We start from the raw sequence: 19,485 nt of genomic DNA, 5'->3' as shown, positions 1-19,485 counted from the left end.
AAACCTAAACGCTAAAATGCCTAAAAAGATCTAAAAGGAGGGGCGCCTGGGTGGCTCAGTGGGTTAAAGCCTCTGCCTTCGGCTCAGGTCATGATCCCAGGGTTCTGGGATCGAGCCCCGCCTCAGGCTCTCTGCTCTGCAGAGAGCCTGCTTCCTCCTCTCTCTCTGCCTGTCTCCCTGCCTACTTGTGATCTCTGTCTGTCAAATAAATAAATAAAATCTTAAAAAAAATTTTGTAAAAAAAAAAGAAAAGATTTAAAAGGAGTGAATAGTTGGCTTTGAACCTAAAGTAGTGCAAGGGATGGAGGCTGGAATTCAGTCTGGTCGTGTTTGGGTCACTATGGAGGGGCCTTTGGGTGGAGCAGGAGAGCTCACTGAGCTCGAATAATATAAAATATGTCAGCTACCATGCCACTTACAAGCAGAGCGGCCTAGAAAAGCTAGCTACCATCACTGTGTTTCCCTGTCTTCATCTATGAAATGGGAAGATTAGAGCCCATCCTGTAGGGTGCGATGTTTTCCCCCCTCAGGATTTTCAGTGAAATCACTTATGTAAGAAATAACCTGGTATCTCATAAGTCCTCTCTAGTTTTGTAGTTTGTATAGATATTAGCTGTGCTGAAAGTTTTTGCTCTGGAAAGTTATGCTCAGGCAGCCCACCCGGCGTGGCACCTCCAACGACTCAGTCCTGACTTCAGTACTCTTCCATGGCTCCCCATCACAGACAAGATGAAATCCAAGCCCCTTCCAGGTGCAGCTTGTTCTAGCCTCTGCCATTACTCCAGCTCTCTCCCAGACAGTGCCTAGTCAGAATCCCACCCTCATTCAGACACACTACACCCTAGACAGGCTGAATTACTTTCGGTGTGCATCTCCTATAATTTCATATAGGCAGTTCCTTCTGCTAAGAACACTTTTCCTCCTTGGCGGAACCATCTTTTAATAAATAAATTGGATGCCGTCTCTTGCAGGAGGGGTAGTGATGTGCCTCCACAGAGGGCCTGAATGTCGTTGCTTTACTGTTTCCAGTTCTGCCCTAGCACTGGGTTGGGGGCGGAGGGTGCAGGGAGGAGCGGGAGTGGGGGGAGGTGTAGGTGTCCCTGTGGGTATGCAATGATAAGCATCTAAACAATTGGGGCAGGGGCGCCTGGGTGGCTCAGTGGTTAAAGCCTCTGCCTTTGGCTCAGGTCATGGTCTCAGGGTCCTGGGATCGAGTCCCGCATCCGGCTCTCTGCTCAGCAGGGAGCCTGCCTCCTCCTCCTCTCTCTCTCTCTGCCTGCCTCTCTGCCTACTTGTGATCTGTCAAATAAATTTAAAAAAAAAAAATCTTTAAAAAAAAAAACAAAACAATTGGGGCAAACGGCCCCAGACTCGATATAAGGCTCCACACCGGCCGGCATCAGCGGGAAGCACCCTTATCTCTCTGAGCAAACCGGGCGCGAGTTCCCGTGCAGACCACAGAGAAAAGAGGAAGAGCTACCGCCCGGGGGTCCCCCTGGCGCCTCCCCGCCGCGACAGCTGGTGTCTCCCACTAGCCCGGAGCCGCCTTGATTTGCATACCCATGGTGCACCACGAAAAGACAGTTCCACGATGCTTGAGTTCCACCCCACGGAGATTTGTGCACCGTTTCAGTACATACCGCCTGTTAGAAATACACGATGCGTACAAATTCCAGGCAGGGAGCACGAACCGTGCAGCCACTGAACAACCATAACTGTGCTAAGAGCTGTCTTGTTCTAGGAGGTTTCAATAGACAAAAGAATGTATACTCTGGTTTCTCTTCAGATCGTATAAATCTTTCGCCTTTTACTAAAGATTTCCGTGGAGAGGAACAATTCTGAGTTTTCACTCAATTTTTTGAGGCCTCATCTAGTGAGGCTTACTTTTTCAGTGTGCAAAAGTAGAAAAGTATGTTTGTGGTCTTTGGTGGTTTGGTTATAGTTATTCTTTGCCCAGAGATTAAGTTTCTTTTGTGGTGTTAACTTGTTACTATCCATGTGACCAATGTCTTGCCTTCCATTGGTGTAGGTTTTCTTACCATTTTTTTACAGGTCTATGTCTTGCCTTCCATTGGTGTAGGTTTTCTTACCATTTTTTTACAGGTCTATTTACTATTTTATTAGTATAGGTTACTCGAGTTTATTCCAGGGGAGGGTTAGGACCAGAAAAGAGTAAAAAGTTATGCACGTTTTTCCTAATATCTTTCTTTTAAATTAACTCATCTCTTATTGCCTTTTTTTTTTTTTTTTTTTTTTTAAGATTTTATTGAGAGAAAGAGGAGAGAAGCAGGCTTCCCACAGAGCAGGGAGTCCAATATGGGGACGGTGAGATCGGACCCCAGCCAAAGACAGATGCTTAACAACTGAGCCACCCAGGCGCCCCTCCTCCCAATATTTTTGCCTTGAGATACAACAGCAAGGGGGAAGCACAGTCCTGTCTCCTATCAGACTCTATAGTTGTTTCCACGGCAGTCTGGTATGACTTTTTTCATGCTGAACTTTCACATCCAACTCTCACTCTAGGACGGTTTTTCATGCTGAAGATAGCAGATTCCTTACTATAAGGAAAGGGCTTAATTTACTTAATTTTTCCAGTGCACCAAGCACTGGGGGAAAAAAAATGGGTAAGTAATATAATTGGGATAAGTAACTTACAATCTTAGCGATTAAGTGCCATACAGAAGCATTATGAGAGGATGGATAGGGCTCGGCACCAAATGTGTCCTCACATTTTAGACCCAGCTCCGCCCACCTATCTGCATCTTCTTGCCCAAGCTCATTTGATTTTCTGGCTTTAAGTGGACACCATCTCATAGCTGGTGACGGTCCACAAATTTACAGCCATCAGTAGGTCCCATTGATGACTACATTCAAATGCTTCATGCAGCTACATTTTACCTACTTCACCCTGATCCTGGAAGAGATCTTGAGGGATTCATACAAAAACCCCTCCTCAGCTGTCCTCCTTGGACTACACCCCGCCCCTCCTATCTCTTTGTCCCAAACTTCCACACAACAACACTCAGAGAAACTGGGGGGTTTTTTAATGTTACTTTTTTTTTTTAAGATTTTATTTATTTATTTGACAGACAGAGATCACAAGCAGGCAGAGGCAGGCAGAGAGAGAGGAAGGGAAGCAGGCTCTCTCTGCCGAGCAGAGAGCCCGATGTGGGACTCGATCCCAGGACTCTGGGATCATGACCTGAACCGAAGGCGGAGGCTTAACCCACTGAGCCACCTAGGCGCCCCTCATATTGGATATTTTAAGCAATTTGAGAAACCTCGAAAGTCACTCTCACCTCCCCATCCTACCCTACCCACACCCTCCCTTCTCCCTAGAAATGGGTCATTAAACCCTCACGTGAGCCCTACCTTCCTATACTGGAGGCAAGGAATCATCCTTATCTCCAAAGTCAAAGGGGCTCCAAAAAGAATCCAAACAAACAGGCCTTGTTAAGTTTCCCCCAGTTTACTACACTGGCCTTATACTCTTTTTTATTTATTTATTTATTTTTTAAAGATTTTATTTGAGAGAGAGAGCCCCATGCACATGCAACCTGGGGCGGGGCAGAGGGAGAGGCAGAAGCACGCTTCCCCCTAAACAACGAGCCCAAGGGAGGGCTCCATCCCAGGATCATGACCTGAGCCCGAGGCAGATGCTTAACCCACTGAGCCACTCAGGCGCCCCACCGCGTACTCTTTAAACCATCATATTCCTGGGGCACCTGGGTGGCTCAGTGGGTTAAAGCCTCTGCCTTCGGCTCAAGTCATGATCTCAGGGTCCTGGAATCGAGACCCGCCTCTGGCTCTCTGCTCAGCAGGGAGCCTGCTTCCTCCTCTCTCTCTGCCTGCCTCTCTGCCTGCTTGTGATCTGTCAAAACAAAACAAAACAAAACAAAACAACTTTAAACCATCATATTCCTTCATGACTATCCACTCTTCATCAAACCTAGCATAAAAATACTGAGGTTTAACCATTTCTTCTGGCCTTCATTTCCTTTTTTTTTTTTTTTTTTTAAGATTTTATTTACTTATTTGTCAGAGAGAGAGCGCAAGCACAAGCCGAGGGGAGCCTGAGGTGAGGCTGGATCCCAGGACCCCGGGATCCTGACCTGAGCCACTTAACCTAACAGACTGAGCTACCCAGGAGCCGCTGGTCTTCATTTCCTTATGAAGACTCCCATATTACTAAAATTTATATTGGGGTGCCCAGCTAGCTCAGTCGCAGAGGAGTATGCGACTCTCTTTTTTTTTTTTTTTTAAGATTTTATTTATTTATTTGACAGAGATGGGGAGAGGGAACACAAACAGGGGAGTGGGAGAGGGAGAAGCAGGCCTCCCACCTAGCAGGGAGCCCCATGTGGCAGGGAGCCCGATGCGGGGCTTGATCCCAGGACCCTGGGATCATGACCTGAGCCGAAGGCAGACTGAGCCACCCAGGCGCCCCAGTATGTGACTCTTTTTTTTTTTTTTAAGATTTTATTTATTTATTTGACAGAGAGCACAAGTAGGCAGAGAGGCAGGCAGAGAGAGGAGGAAGCAGGCTTCCCGCTGAGCAGAGACCCCGACGTGGGGCTCGATCCCAGGACCCCAGGATCATGCCCCGAGTCGAAGGCAGAGGCTTTAACCCACTGAGCCACCCAGGTGCCCCCAGTATGTGACTCTTAGTTGATCTTGGAGTTGTATAAGTCCCACGTTGGGTGTAGAGATTATGTAAATAAATAAATAATTAATTTTAAAAAGGAAACATCTTAAATAAATTTGTATGCTTTTCTCCTGTTAATCTATATTTGTCAAGTTGATTTCCAGACCCAACCAGGGACCCTAAGAGGGGCAAGGAAAACTTCTTCCTCCCCTGCACTACTTTTTTTTTGGCAAAAGGAATCCTGCTCTACCTGGTAAGCACTGAGCTTTTTTTCAAAGATCACAGATACCTTTCTACATCACAGTAAGAATATACCATAGTTAATCAGTGTTCTAGGTTAAACCAAGACATCTAGTTTGTTTTCAATTCTCATTACCCAAACAATGCTGTCGTGAAGTAGTACTATGAGTAACCACATTTTCAGTCTTGAGAGAGAATGCCAAATAACTATCTTTAATTCATGTGCAACGTATTTTTGTATAAAATCCTGGAGACAGAAGTTTAACCATATTTTCTTCTAATTAACTGTCCCTCATTTTAGATTGATAGTGTCTTTTTTTTTTAAAGATTTTATTTATTATTTGACAGACAGCCATCGCAAGTAGGCTAAGAGGCAGGCAGAGAGAGAGAGAGGAGGAAGCAGGCTCCCTGCTGAGCAAAGAGCCCGCTGAGCCATCCCAGGACCTGAGCCAAAGGCAGAGGCTTTAACCCACTGAGCCACCCAGGCGCCCCAGATTGATAGCGTCTTGTTTTACAGCTCTTTTAAACTCTTCATGGACTAAAATAGCATCTAAATAAGGAAATAAAGTCATCACTGAGCATTTACAGAGCATTGATTACGTGACTGTGACAGGGACTGTGGAACAAGAAATGAATAAGGCACCACTCCAGGCCAGGGGATCTTTCTTCAGAAAGATTCAGATCTTCAGGAAGACAAAATGTGTAATGAATGAGAGGAATCATGGGCGTCTTCAGTAACTAAGAGAGTGAGTGCACAGCCAGAGGACTACGGCCTTCAGAACCAGTGATTTAATGCAAAGATGGTAGTTGAGAGAAGAGTTACCACTAGTAATTCTGAGTGTCCCGAGAGTGAAATAGAGTGTATTTTGTCCTCAGAGCAATGGGGATGTTGAGTGGCTTAAAAAGGGAGGTAGGGCTGATAATCTTAAGTAAGTCTGGCTGCAGTGTGGGAAATGGTTGGTGGGGAAAGGAGCCTGGCGGGCACAGAGGCAGTGGAGCTGGAGTGAGGCAGGAAGACTTTCAGAGCTTGTTGGATTCATTCTGACATAGATAGGATGGGGTGAACTAAAGCAAGAGAACTGAACCAACTGAAAAGATCTCCTAGCAGAGGAAAAACAACTTTCCTTTTACTCTCTGAGCTCTTGGCTGAGACCCTTGTAATAAGAGACAGATTAACAAGAGAAAAATATGTTTATTAACATGTATACCTCATGTGTACATGGAAGATACCCAGGGAAAAATGAGTTACTCTCTGAGGCGGCCTAAAAATCTGCTGAAAAACCATCTTAAGCTAAGGAGGAAAGAAAAGTGTGTAGGGAGGACAGTTCTGGGGAAGCCACCTGGAAAAGCACAGTAAACAAGATAAGGTTTGTTGGGGCGTCTCGGTGGCTCAGTGGGTTAAGCCCCTGCCTTTGGCTCAGGTCATGATCTCAGGGTCCTCAGCGGGGAGCCTGCTTCCCCCCATCTCTCTGCCTGCCTCTCTGCCTACTTGTGATCTCTGTCTGTCACATAAATAAATAAAAACTTAAAAAAAAAAAAAAAAAAGATTTGTTCAGCTGATTCCAGTGGGTGCCTTCTCTACCAAAATCCTTCTGTGAGTTCACCATCCTTCTTTTTCTGGTACAGAGAATGAGACACCCTTACAAATGGAGATTTCCTTTTTAAATATAAATTTCCCTAACAAAAGGGCAATTTGTACTGTTTCCAGAGCTTCAGCTGTTTCTCAAAATAGTTTAAAATAATCCTTACACCAAAGAGGCATATTTTGGATTGGCACATTCTGCTACCCTTTCAGTCTCTGAGAAGGTGGAAGCCACGGGAGGCAGATGTGAGGAGGAATAAGGCAAGGCAGGTTTCTGGCTTAGACACTGAGGTAGATGAGAAACACGACGGGGGCAGAACTTGGGAAAGATGAGAAGACAGCTCAGTTTCAAACTGTCTGAAGTGTCTGTCCGGCGTTTGGGGAGAGATCGCCAAGAGCTAGGTCTGGAATAAAGAGGGAGCTGAGCTGAAAACATGTGGGGGTTATAAAAGTAAAGGCGCCAAGCCCACGTGGTCAGAGGCGCTGAAGAGAACAGGGTTAAGAGCTCAAAGGAAATCGCTTAGGGGCCCGGCCCCGCCACGCCCCCCGCCACGCCCCTCCCCTCCTTTCCCGCCCCCTTAATCCCACCCACAGGGCGCGGCGCGGGATGGATCGCGGTTCCTCCAGCTCCGGGCTCGCAGAGCATGCTGGGGGCGGAAGCCCCTCTGAGAGCCAGGCATATCGGGAGCTGTAGTTTGGGACAGGCCCAGAAGTCCTCGCAAATCGCAGCCTTGGTCACTTAAAGGGCAGATCCAGAAAGCAATGATGCTCCCGTGGCAGGGTTCCCCTCCGGCGGCGGCACGGGGCGCCCCGGGCCGCATCCCCTCTTCTCAGAGCGTGGCACTTCCAGGCCTCCACGATCTGCTCCACCTGCAGGGAAGGCCGGTCACTGCGGAGTTCGGCAGTACCCTTTCGCCCCGCAGACCCTGGGCTGCTGCAACGCCCCCAACCCCCGCCCTTCTCTTCCCACTCCCCCCCACCTCCCCGGCTGCTGAGTGGATCTGCGTTTGGTTCCCAGCGTCCGCACCGGGATGAGCGGCTCCCGCTGGTTCTGCTCTTCCAGGGCGCTCAGCTCCGCCGGGGCCAATAAGGCCAGTCTCAGCTCCCGCACCACCGGGGCCGCCACCTCGGCCACAGGCCGCTCCAGGACGGCCTGCGAACGCCAGCTCTAAGCCCGGACAGGCGGGGGCCCCGCGCCGCCACCCGCCTGCCAGGTTCCTGCGCCCCGAGCCTCCTTCCTCATCCCCACCGCGGGGTCCCGGTAGGCCCGGCTCACCGCGCCCACGCGCGCCCAGCTCCGGGCAGCCAGGACGAGCTCAGCTTCGTCTACACAGAGCTTGTCGCTGCGCAGCAGGGGCAGCAACGCGGGCGCCGACAGCTCCAAGAAGCCGCGGGTCCGGAGCGCCTCCTGTGGGTCCACGAATGGGTCAGGGAGGAGCAGAATGACGTGTGAGGGTTTGGGAGTATGCAGATGGGGAGAGGTACCTGGGTGTGGGTCTCTATGAAGGCTATGCAGCGCTCCTGCAGCGGTCCCAGGCCAAAGGTTACGGCAACCTGGGAACAGAATGAAGGGTGCTGGGTTAGTAGTGCAGCCCTCCACGCTGACGCCCACCTACACGCCGGTCCAGCAACACCCACCTGCAAGGCCTCACAAACCAGCTCCACATCCAGCACCTTCACCACAAACTCCAGGCACAGCTGGGAATAGAAATGAAGGTGGGTTGTGCTAAGGTGTCTGCTCCAAGACTGGAGCCCCACCCCAGAAGCAGTGAGCCACCTAGACAACTAAGCAGCCTCAAACCCATCCTGACCTCCCAGACTAGGGGAGGCAAGGAATCACCAGGGGCTGAGACTTGGCAAGCCTGAAGGGACTGGAGACTAGTTGTCTACCTTGTGTCCTGCAGTCTACCTTCTAGCACATTCCACAATAATCGGACTAGATGAAAGCCATGTGAAAATCCACTCTCCTTTTCTCTGAGGACACTTATTGTCTTCCACTTGTACCCCTCCTGACTCAAAGACTCTTTTGTTTTAACTAGAAATTTGAATTTTGTCCATGACCTGTCCCTTTCACCCTTGCATCCAGAAAAGTGCTGGGTCATGCCAGTTCCACTTCTCTCAAAGTCATGAATCTCTCTCCTGGGCTTCCACAGCTACTTATCCCTGCTGGACTGGGGAGCCCTTCCCATCTCTCCCAATCACTTCTCCCCTTAGCTCCAAATCTTCACTCCCTTACCCAAAACCTCCAATGAATCTCCATTCCCTCTGGGTAAAAAAAAAAAAGTCCAAATTCTTGAAGGTCCTGCAGTGATCTAGCTCATGGTACCCTTTCCAATCTCATCTGTCTCTCTCCTCCTCTCCCACTCTTGGTCCAGCCACACTAAATGGCTCACTAGCTCCGTTTGTGCCTTGGTGACAAGAATGCCACCTTTCCACTTCCCCTCTGAGCAAACTCTATCTGTTCTACCTGATCTAACACAAATGTTTCATCCCCCGAGAAGTCTTCCCTTCTTTTCTCCCTGATGGCAAGACCAGAGATACCCTCTGTAGAGTCTCGACACCATATACCCTCATCTATCACCCTTCTTATACTCCTGGATTAAGGGTTTTCATGTGTCTATCTTTCTCTGAAAAACAAGGATCAAGGCTGAGTTATCCTGGCATCTACGGCATCAGCCATAAACACCCCATAAGTCCCCACAGCACACACACAACACACACGTATCCTTTTGCACACAGGCACACATAAATGCCTGTTTACACAGAGAGCCGTCCATACTCTGTGTCAGTAAACATGCCTCTCCAGGCCAGAGTGTGCGTGAGGCATGGTGTGAACGGAGCCCATAAAAGGAAAGAGAAATGAGACAGGGGCCCGTCATATAAACCCACCTCTCGTAGTTCCTCCAGCCCATATTCCACAGCCGCTGTCAGCACCTCCAGCACCTGCAGAGTGGGTGGTTGGAGGAGTGGAAGAGAGTTTCTCCTGTCCCTCCCCCCACAGCACCCCCCTCCCTCTCTCACCCAGACCTCCGCCCAGTGGGCTCACAGAGTGGCGGTGCAGCCTGACACTGTTGGCATACAGGAACTCCAGCACTGCCAGGAAGGCATCTGCCGGCACGGAGCTTAGTACCACGGGGCTGGGCATCCCAGGGCCCAGCTTTGGGCCCAGAAGTCGTTGGAAGAAGTTGCATCTACAGGCCAGCAAGCACCGGTGGGCGAACACCTCCTGCCGCTCTTGACCGACCACAAAGCACACATCACTGTGGGAAAGGGGAGGAGAGAACCGGGGAATAAGAGGCCGGAGTCTTGGGTGCAACTCTTGGGCTCTGCCTTTGCCCACTCTGGGCCTTCATTTCCTTTTCTGTCCTATAAGGGACAGGTCTTAGTCCTTCCAGCCAAAGGTCTGGGATACATATTCCTGGATTCTAGTCCCAGCTCCACCCTCTGGTGCCTCAGGCCAGTGACTTTATACCTCGGAATCTCAGGTTTCTCATCCGTGAAATGGGACAGTAATCTTAGACCCTCAGGTCTTGGAGGAGGTGGCGATGCCTGATCACTGAGGAGGCACCAAGGCTGATGCAAGATTGATCCTACCTGCCCCTCTCCTCCCCAGCCTGAGTCTTGAGGTAAAGGAAACTCTTCTTGGCTCCTCCTCCACAGACTGCAAACTCAGCTTTTTTCAACCTCCTCTAGGCAGGAGGGGGTTGGGAACCAGGCCGCAGAGCGCACTGGCTGCCAACAGATATGGCAGCGAGACACCATCATGAGACCAGACCACATTTTCCATCTTCACAATCACTTCCGGCCCCAGCCTCTGGGCCTCCCAACAGCATGGGGGTAGGAGGCAGGAAATGAAGCTTGAGCTTCTGGAGCCTCCTAGTCCCAGGTCCAAGGCCAGGGGTTCCCACTACTCAGATCAGACCGCAATCCCCAAAGTAGTGGGGTTATGGGAGTCACCAACCCTTAAGGAGGAGCCCAGCTCTCAGGCAGTGGGGACAGAAAGCTACATTCTAGCCCTGCCCCCATATTTTATCCCTGGTTTCAGACACCACAAGCATCCTGGGCAGTGAGCCCCAGGCAGCACCCTTGAACTACTTCCTGTCTGAGACTCTGGCTCACTCAGTCCCTTGAGTTTTGTTCCTCTTATGAATCCCCAGTTCCCAGAAGGGTCATCTGCTCCTCTGCCTCCCAGGGAGGAACTCAAGTTACATCCCATCTCTCAGGATCCAGGGGGCAAAGGGCTCTTCTCTGCCAGGAGCTCAAGAGCCAAAAAAGGAAGGTCTTTGCCTGAAGTCACACAGCTGCTCTGGGCTCCAGCTCCCACTGCCCGCCCCCCACCCCCACCTCTGGCTCTCAGGACATCATGGACTCTGAGTGACCTGTAGTCGTTCTCCACAGTTGACTTCCCCAGACAGAGTTCACCAGGGAGGAGGGTCGTCTTCCCCACCTCTTTATACCCAAGGCTTCCTCGGTGTCATGGGGCCCAGCAAAGCCAGTTAGGGAAAACCCACAGACAGGGCCCACCCCCTCACCTGTATTGGGGATTGTTGAGAAGGCTTCGGAGTGCTGTGGAGAAGGGTGCAGCCTCCCCGTGCACAACCAGTCCTGGGGTCTCCATGAGGGTGGGGGGCAGGGGGGGTAAGCGGATAGAATAGGAGGCCTGTTGTTTCTTGGTCTGTGGGAGGTGGTAGGTGGGAAGGAGCAGGAGGCCTGGCCAGGCCTGGCAGCTGGTGTGGAGACTAGAAAGGCCTGAGAGGGAGGGGCAGGAGCTTGGGAAGCCTGTTTGCTGAGAAGCTAAAGTTTAGGGATGGGGCAGGAGAGGCCCAGGTTCCTTAAGAAGGCATCAGAGGCCAGTGGAAGAGGCCGGAGGCTGGGCTAGGGGATGGGGACTCAGAGAGGAGAACAAGAGAGGCTGAGGTGGAGCAGACTGGACTGGGGAGAGGCTGGCAGCGGATGAGGCCCCAGCTGGGAGCCTGCCCAGGCAGCAGTGGGTGGGAAGCCTGTGGGTTTCCACGGAAACTGGAGCCTGGCTTGAGAGGCCCCGCCCATCTCCCACAGGGCCAGGGAAAAACTTTAGCCCTCAGAAGGGGGCCAGAAGCTGAGTGGAGGGTCTCAGCACCCAGGCCCCCAGCCTGTCTTGGGTTCAGAGTTCAAACTCCCTGTCCCTCCTACCCCTGCCCCCCACAGGCACACAGGGTCAGTATTTGGTTAGTCAGGCCTGGGGAACCCCCCTGAACAGGGAAATTCCTTACCCCCATGGAGTTTTTAGGGCCCAGACTGGCTTGTCTGAGAGGAGACAGTCCTGTCCCTTCCAGAGGGAGGTCAGGTGAGGTGGTGTCAGCTCTGACAGAGGCGTCATGGCCTCTGGCATCCCTAAAATGCAACCCCAGTGAGGGGGGTGGCTCTCTGGGCACCCAAGAGGTGTGGCCAGCCAGGGACAAGCCCCAGGGCACTTGGGTCAGCAGGGGTCAGGAGGCTGGGCGCTGGTTCCTAGCCAAGTCCAGTCACCACGGTTGCACCACTGTTGCGTCAGGTCGGCTCCCACCAGCGGGGCTGATGGCCTCCCCTCCCCCTGCACACAGCCCCGAGCTGAGGAAGTCATCCAAGCCCCACCCCAGCTCTGCACAGGGAGCGGAAATATTTGTCCTTGTTGAGGCTGATGGGGAGACGAAAGAGCCATGACGTTCTCCTTCCTGTGGGCCCAGATCCTGATTCCTCAGCAGCCACCCGTGCAGGCTCAAGGTCTCCCCACATCCCAGGCTTCTGCAACTTGCTCACAACTGAAGAGCCAGCCTTCACGAGGGGAGAACTGGACAGCGGCTCAAGAGCCCTGGAGCCCGTCTCTACATCTGTCCCCTCTGTTGTCCTTGTGGTAGTCGTATGCCCTGGGGTCTAGACCCCCATTATCCCCTCTCCCCTGATGACTCAGGGACCCCACACTCAGCACCTGCTCACAGTAGTAACACTTCCAGGTTAAGCCAGAGCCAGGACTGGTAGGTGGAAACCAGACAGGAGTGCCTGTAACCCAGGGCAACTCCACAACACAAGGGGCCATTACCTTCCTGCGTGCCAGTCAGGCCAGCGGGGAGGGCAAGCCTGTGGAGCTGGGAGAGAGTTTGGAAGCCAAAAGCTGCAGGTGACTCAGGTGCCTGCGGGAGTTTCGGGAGAAGGCGGCATTCATCCCAGAACTGATTCTAGAGGTAGGACCAGAGGCCAAATTCAGAGGGTGGAAGGAGCTTCCTGAGTCACCTGCCTCCAGTCTCAGCCAATTATAGGGGCGATCTTTGTGTCAGGCACCCTAGAAGCAGGTAGGGGTGGAAGGTGTCTGGATTCAGTACCCACAGGGCTGGAATGATCTGTGGAGCTGAAGGAGTTGGGTCTGTGTCTCCTTCTGGTCGGGGGTGTTGAAGCACCACAGACTAGGCCAAGGCAAACCAAGGGCAGACTTATCTCCCCCTTCTGCTGGCAAAGTCAGGTGGGAGAATAGTCAGGCGGAAGGGAGACTAGGAGGTGCTCACTTAGCTAACCTCCACAGCGCCCAGGGGGAAGTGAAGCTTGGGGGCAGGGGCCATCATCCTAAGGTGATAGTCTGAGCAGCACCACTTATGTCCCTAACAGCCCTTAACCCTCTAAGAACCTAGGAATCCACGCAGCCCGGACTATTTCATTCACCTGTCCCCGGAACACAGGTAAGAAGGGGTTAGGGAGTAAAAACCCTTATCACAGAGTGAAAGACTGGAATGGATACAAAGATGGCCAGTTTCTGGCATCCTATCCCAGTGCGGGTCTTCCAGTCGGCAGGTCCATGGCTGGCAGGCCTGTGCCCCCCGGACGCCAGGAGGAGGAAACTACCAAAGACCCTGGGCTGAAACTATCACCGGTGAGGCCTCCAGGCCACCTGCCCAGTATTGATGAGGCCCGACTAGCAGGTCTGGGCCCGTCCTCCCGCCGTGGCTCTGTACTGGGCCCAGCCTCCTCCTTCTCACGTCGCAACTCGCTGGCAGGACCCGCCGCAGGTCCTAGGGGTCGGCGACCATCTCTGGGCCCAGTGCCTCCTCTGGGCTCAAGGGTTAGCTTCTCGGGGTTGCCCCTGGCCCCCCTCCATCGGCTGGCGCCCTCCTACCGCATGGAGCCCGCGCCTGGGGAGCGCTGGGAGGCCAGCCGCATGCAGCACTCGATGGAAGCGACGCTGGCCGCCCGGCTGGGCAACGCGCACTACGCGGGTGCAGAGGCCGGGCCTCTGGCTCGCGAGCTGTGCGAGCTGGTGCGTGTGCGCCTGCGCGAACTCTGTCCCCCGCGCTACAAGCTCGTGTGCAATGTGGTGCTAGGGCCGCGCGCCGGCCAAGGCGTGTACGTCGTTAGCCGTGCGCTCTGGGACACCGAGCATGACGGGCTGGCCTCCGCGACCTTCACCAATGCCTCCCTCTTCGCCGTGGCTGTAGTGCACGGGCTCTACTGTGAGTGAGGAGGCCTCCAAGTTCTGCAAAAACGATTTATTCTCCCAGGAGGAGGCCCTCCCTGGGGCTCGATCCCAATAAATAAATGTCTGTTAATAAATAAAAGTGGTCCATAAATAACGCCCCCAAGCTGGGGACTAAGGCTCAGGCTTTTCTTGGAGAAGGGGTAGGAGGCTGCTGGGACAGGCAGACTCCAACCCCAGTAAAGCTGGTCCCTGATTCCCTGGGGGATTCGGCCCAGAGTCCCCAGTGAGGCACCAAAGGGACAGGGAGGCCCGCAAAGGCAAGGGCCAGAGCCTTACAGGCACAGGCCTCAGACCTGACACTTTGGGTCATGGCCAGCCCTGAGGGTTAGGGCCTAGGTTGGGCAGCGGTCCCGGAGCAGCTGCAGAGCATAGCGGAGCCGCTGCCGCAGGTCTGGGGAGCAGCCCAGCTGCCGGAGGTGGGAAGCGAGGTAAGTACAAGCACTGCGATTGCGCGCCACAAAAGTCACAAGCAGGGGCTCCCAGCCACTGAGGATCAGCTTGGTGTGGTCTCCATAGAAGTTCACCTGTGCGCAGAAGGGTCACCCTGATCAGAGCCTAGGCCCCAGGTCCAGTTTCCTCCCCACTGCACCAGGGGCCTCCCTGACCTTCCCCCCAGCTCCAGGAGGGGTTCTCACCTGGACAGTGCCGTCACTGAACAGCATGAGGAGGGCCTGATCCGTCTTGACCCACTGCAGTAGGAGTGGGGGCACCGGCACCTCCAGCTCTTCCACACTGGGCAGATCTCCACCCTGGGAGCGGGAGCAGGTCACTTGCCTGACAGGAGTCATGCCCCGCCCCCTTGATGTCTCCCACAGAGGTTCAGCCTCCAGCTCTGAGCCCTCCACCCCTCCTGCCGAGGGGACCAGGAAGAGGTTAGGATGCGTTACTCATCAATGTGCCCCACTCCAATCACACACCTTCATGAGACGCTGCTCCATGTAGGAGGCAAAATACCGGAGGACACCCAGCTGAGGCTGCAGGGCCCGAGGCACAGCACCCACAGAGAAGGAGAAGTGCTTTGTGCTTGTGGGGTTGTAGTGCACGGTCCTGGAGGAGAGGAGACACGAGGTCAGAGGGAGCCCGTCGCCGATGCCCGTCCCCTGGAGACCCCAGGACACCCCAGTGCAGGAGCACACACCTGCTGGGCACAGTGGCCCAGATACCAGGCAAACCAGAAGAGCACTTACTTTTTGTTGGCTGAAAGGGCCATGTGTGTGCCATTGTTGAAAAGCACAGCCACACGGCGGCTGGACAGCTGATACCCAAAGCCAAATTTATTGGAGTAGTCCACCCACTTGCTGACCCATACCAGAGGCTCTGGCTGTGCAAGCGGAGCTGGGTTCTGTTCCGCTGTCATGGAAGAAGAAGGAGTGAGGACCTGTTTCCCACCTTTCCGCCAAAGAACTCCTGACACCATTCACCCCTACCGGACCCCACCCTTACCCGGCGGCATGAAGGCCAGGCAGTTTCTCAGAGCACAGAGGGCTGACTCCACGACTGTGGCCACAGTCAGACCTTCTTCAAACCCTGCAGGGAACAGGGAACCTGGAATTAGGCATCAGTTCGCCAGGACACAGGCCATGTTTCTCTGACACTGGCACTCCTTCCCTGGGTTTAGCCCCACCAACCTCTATAGCCCCTCTCTTCTTCCCAGCTGCTCACCATCTCCACTGCTCGCCAGGGTCCCACGGGGTGAGCTGTCTTCAGGCGCTGTCTCTACCAAGCTGAGGGGGGCAGGGCCAGAAGCTGCTGGAGCCTGGAGAGTTGGAGAGGGGAAAGGAATGAGATAGGTCTCAAGGTCCGGATCCTCGAGAGTCCTTGGCCTAGCCTTGCCCTGGCAGCCGGGGCACCCCAGGTCAGCCCCGCCTGGCTAATGAGACACATCCAATTAGGCCAGCACGAGGTTAAATGCTTCAGTAGCTTCTTTTATCCCAGGCTTCCTGCAGCTGCTAGGATGAGAGTGAGTCAGGGCACACTACCCATGTGAGCACCTCACCTCTGGCCTGGCACCTTGATGGCCAATGGACGTCCGCATGAGGCCATTCACCAAACAGGAGACCTCGTCCCGCTCCTCAGGATGGTTTTTACCTGGGTGGGGGAAGATATAACCTTCATATCCTGCCCATCCCCAGGGTTCCTGCAGGGATACAGATGGGCACATGCTCTCCCCAGCGGTTCAAAGGCATTCACATTCATGCCCCCACAATGAATGTGCCAAGCCCGCACCGCCATGCTATATCCTCCACACCACTGACATTCCAGACTTACTCTTCTTCTTCCTGCCAAAGAGGCTCTTGGTAACTTTGACAAATAGGATCCTAGCTGGGTTAAGGGGTGTCAGGTCTGGGACTGTCACGCAGCTGCTGACAGGGAGGCGGTCGGGGGTGTAGCCCTGAGGAGGGAAGTCATGTGAGCAAAGAAGAGAAGCCCCAGGAGTAGGGTCATCTACCCCCACTGAATCCCCTTGGAATATGCAGACTTGACTTAGATGTCTAGGGAGCCACAAACCTTGGTAAAGAAGTCATGGCGCAGGATCTGATCGATTGAGGGGCGGTCTTGGGGCGAGGCTCGAAGGATGGCAGCCAGGAGCTGTCGGGCAGGCAGTGAGAGGCAGGCGGGCAGTGTGTAGTGAACCTGTTTGATGCAGCGATACGTCTCCTTCAAGTCAACTGTCTCAAAGGGGGGAGTCCCACACAGCAGTGTGTACCTGAAAGGCAGAGGCGAGGCGGTCAGGAGTGCAGCGGAAGGGACACCTCACCTGGGCCCCCACCAGGGTACAGATGACCCTGGGACTCACATGACACAGCCCAGGGACCACACGTCTGCCTCAGGGCCATGGCCCTGTCTCTGCAACACTTCTGGAGCCACATAGTTGGGGGTGCCACAGATGGTTCTGGAAAGGGATAGGGAGGAGGAGAGAAGAAGGTTCAGACCCGGCCTGGCTAGCTCCCCCCTTCCCTGCCCCCACTTTGAGTCCAGACAAAGCAGCTGCCTGTCACCAAAGGCAAGAGAACTCCTGCTTGTCCTGGGACAATGGATGCTGGGGATGGCAGCTGAGTCCCCGCCCACCCGCCTGGCCCAGCTGCTCAGCTGCTCTGCAGGACAGGGGAGGCCTTAACCCCCACCCCAGCCCCCTCCTCTGAGGTTAGCATCCTATCCTCAGTCCCCCACTCCCGTCTGTCAGACACCCACACAGGCTGTCACCTCCTCTGGTCTGTGCACACACAAACCAACACCAGCTGTCATATTCCCCAAAACACTCATCAGCCACACATGCTATCTGTTGTCACTCACACCCAGTCACCGTGGCCACAGCAGGGTCTTCTTACACAGGGTATCACGTCCTGCCATTCCCACACTCAGTCTGTCTCACACACACATCACTTATGTCACCTTCCCCCATCCATACAGAGGATCTGGTCAAACATCTCCGAGAATCCTTATACCCCTCATCTGTCTCAGGGACTCAAACAGCCTTCCCACCAGTCCCAGTAACTCCAGCTGCCACCTCCACATTCCCCCCGCAACACACACAAACAACCCATCATCCCTTTCCCATCTATCACACACACACATCAGGCAGTCATCATGCCTCCCACATACATACTCACTGTCACACACGTCATCTGTGTCACACAGACTGTGGCCACCCCTCTCCTCAAACACTCACTTCTTCCTATGTTCCGGGGGTTCCAACCGGGTTGCCAGCCCAAAGTCCCCCATCTTCAGTTCCATGTTCTCGGTGATAAAAAAATTCCCTGAATGGGGTAAGAAAGGTGTGTCAGAGTCCTTTCTCTCCGCCTCCCAAACCCCAATCCTGCCGGCCCAGGAGGCTCACCCAGTTTGAGGTCTCGATGCAGGATGCCCCGCTGGTGCAAGTACTTGAGTCCGGAAAGGATCTGGCGCAAGTAATAGCGCACCTCTGGTTCCAAGAGAGTGTGCCGGGCCTTCCAGATGTGTGCCAGGGACTGCAGAGAGCCACCAGAGCTTTAGCCCCTGATCCGCCCTCTCTGACCCTCCCCCTCCGTTCGCGCTCACTGAAGAGGAGAAAGGGCTCCAGCTTTGGGTCTTAAGCGCCCCCCACCCCGCGCCCTTTCCCTCTCCCACTCTCAGTCATCTCTCACCTTTCGGCTGCAGAGCTCCAGGAAAATGTATATGTTGTCCGCATCCTCAAAGTGGTGCGAGAAACGCACGATGTGGCGGTGCTGCAGGCCGCGGTGCAGCTCAATCTCGTTTAGGATCTGCAAAGCGGGCGCGGGGTGGTCATCCTTCAAGGGCTCCCTCACCACTGTCCCCACCCCACCCCGGGTCCGCTGGGTCCGGGCCCACCTTCTCGCGCTGATGCGGCTTGGTGATGCGGCTCTGCGAGATGACTTTGACCGCGTAGGCGTTGCCCGTCTCTGTGTCCGTGGCCTCATAGCAGCGGGCAAAGCCCCCCTATGGGGAGGGGCCATCAGGCAGAGAACTCCAGGACAGCCAAGTTTGGCCCGCAGACGTCCCCGAGCCGAGGACAAGCGTCCCCGCGCCGAGGGCAAGCGTCCCTGCGTCCCCGCGCCGAGGGCAAGCGCCCCCGCCCCACCCGGCGCGGTCAAGGAGGTCAGCGGGACCCCCCCCACTCCCCTCGCTAGCACACCACCCCACCAGTTCACCTTGCCCAACAGGCGGCCTTTGAAGTAGGTGCGACCGTTGCGCGGGTCTGTGATAAGGCGCCCTGGATCCGTCGCGGGTGGCCCAGCCACCATCTCCACTTCAGGTCCCGGCACTGCACTTCCAGGCGGCCCGGGCCCGGCAGGGGGCGCGGGCGGGGCGGCCGCACGCGGGAAGGGGCGCGGGGATAGGAAGCCGGCGGCGGGCTCCATGCAGGCGGTGCGTCGCAGCGCGGGCCCGGCTTGTTTCGGTTCCGCCCGGCCCGGGCCGCGTGTGGAGCTGCCGGGATTTGCTACGCTGCGCTAGCGCCCGAGGGAGCCCGGCGTTTTTATCAATGAACGCCTGTCTCCTCCCCGGCGGCTCGTCACTAAGAGCCCGCCCCCTTCCAGGCAGCGAGTCACCTAGAAGCCACGCCCCTCCTCAAGCTTTGCGTCACCGATAAGCTCCTCCTCCCGCCCAACGCAAGTCCAGGCCCAGCTTCCTCCCCACGCCTTAAAGATGCAACCGTTCTGATAGTCACCATGCGGCTGGGACCAAAATGTAGGGGTCAGCCGTTTCTCTGTACCCCTCTCCCTACGCCCTGGTGAACAAGAGTCCGTTCATGGCGGGGGGGGGGTCTCTTTCTTTCCCCATCTTTCGGGTCTTTTTCTGAAGTCTGAGTGGGGCTGGGTATCGGGAGTCTCCCCAGGCAACTAGATAGACCAGAGATCCTGGCGGGAAGGGAGAGGCAGGGGCGGTGCTCGCTTTCGCCAGAGGGCGTCGCCCACACGCCCTTTTAAGTGCCCTAGACCTTCCGCGGTCCCACGCCCTAGGCCAGAGCCCCTGGGCCCAGCCCGGTACTACCCCCTTTAGGGTTTAGGAAGAATTGCACCCTCCTGAGCCTGGCTT

General features: G+C 54.6%; 3 protein-coding genes across 3 annotated transcripts; 1 reads left to right on the top strand and 2 right to left on the bottom strand.

Annotated features, from left to right (window-relative positions):
• Positions 1-7,041: 7,041 nt before the first annotated feature.
• Positions 7,042-11,085, bottom strand: LOC111143513 (BTB domain containing 19). The gene is made up of 8 exons (XM_022497323.1): positions 11,000-11,085; positions 9,514-9,727; positions 9,357-9,410; positions 8,106-8,165; positions 7,953-8,021; positions 7,744-7,875; positions 7,495-7,620; positions 7,042-7,337 (listed from the first exon to the last, which is right to left on the bottom strand). The coding sequence occupies exons 1-8, from the start codon at positions 11,083-11,085 to the stop codon at positions 7,203-7,205; spliced, it is 876 nt and encodes a 291-aa protein (XP_022353031.1). The 3' UTR covers positions 7,042-7,202.
• Positions 11,086-13,215: 2,130 nt separating this feature from the next.
• LOC111143113 (Tctex1 domain containing 4) lies at positions 13,216-13,932 on the top strand. The gene has a single exon (XM_022496597.1). It carries the CDS (start codon positions 13,273-13,275, stop codon positions 13,930-13,932), a length of 660 nt encoding a protein of 219 aa, XP_022352305.1. The 5' UTR covers positions 13,216-13,272.
• A 13-nt stretch (positions 13,933-13,945) lies between these two features.
• On the bottom strand, positions 13,946-18,809 carry LOC111143112 (polo like kinase 3). The gene is made up of 15 exons (XM_022496596.1): positions 18,600-18,809; positions 18,280-18,387; positions 18,075-18,191; positions 17,789-17,918; positions 17,621-17,708; positions 16,748-16,843; positions 16,459-16,657; positions 16,219-16,342; positions 15,947-16,038; positions 15,613-15,706; positions 15,394-15,477; positions 15,138-15,300; positions 14,868-14,997; positions 14,586-14,699; positions 13,946-14,474 (listed from the first exon to the last, which is right to left on the bottom strand). The coding sequence occupies exons 1-15, from the start codon at positions 18,807-18,809 to the stop codon at positions 14,283-14,285; spliced, it is 1,941 nt and encodes a 646-aa protein (XP_022352304.1). The 3' UTR covers positions 13,946-14,282.
• Positions 18,810-19,485: the final 676 nt, after the last annotated feature.

This window comes from Enhydra lutris, unplaced genomic scaffold, assembly GCF_002288905.1.
Source record: "Enhydra lutris kenyoni isolate GAN:26980312 unplaced genomic scaffold, ASM228890v2 scaffoldscaffold9, whole genome shotgun sequence".
Classification (NCBI taxonomy): domain Eukaryota; kingdom Metazoa; phylum Chordata; class Mammalia; order Carnivora; family Mustelidae; genus Enhydra; species Enhydra lutris.
Note: the sequence above shows the minus strand (reverse complement) of the source record. Positions and strands in the feature narration are given on the sequence as shown.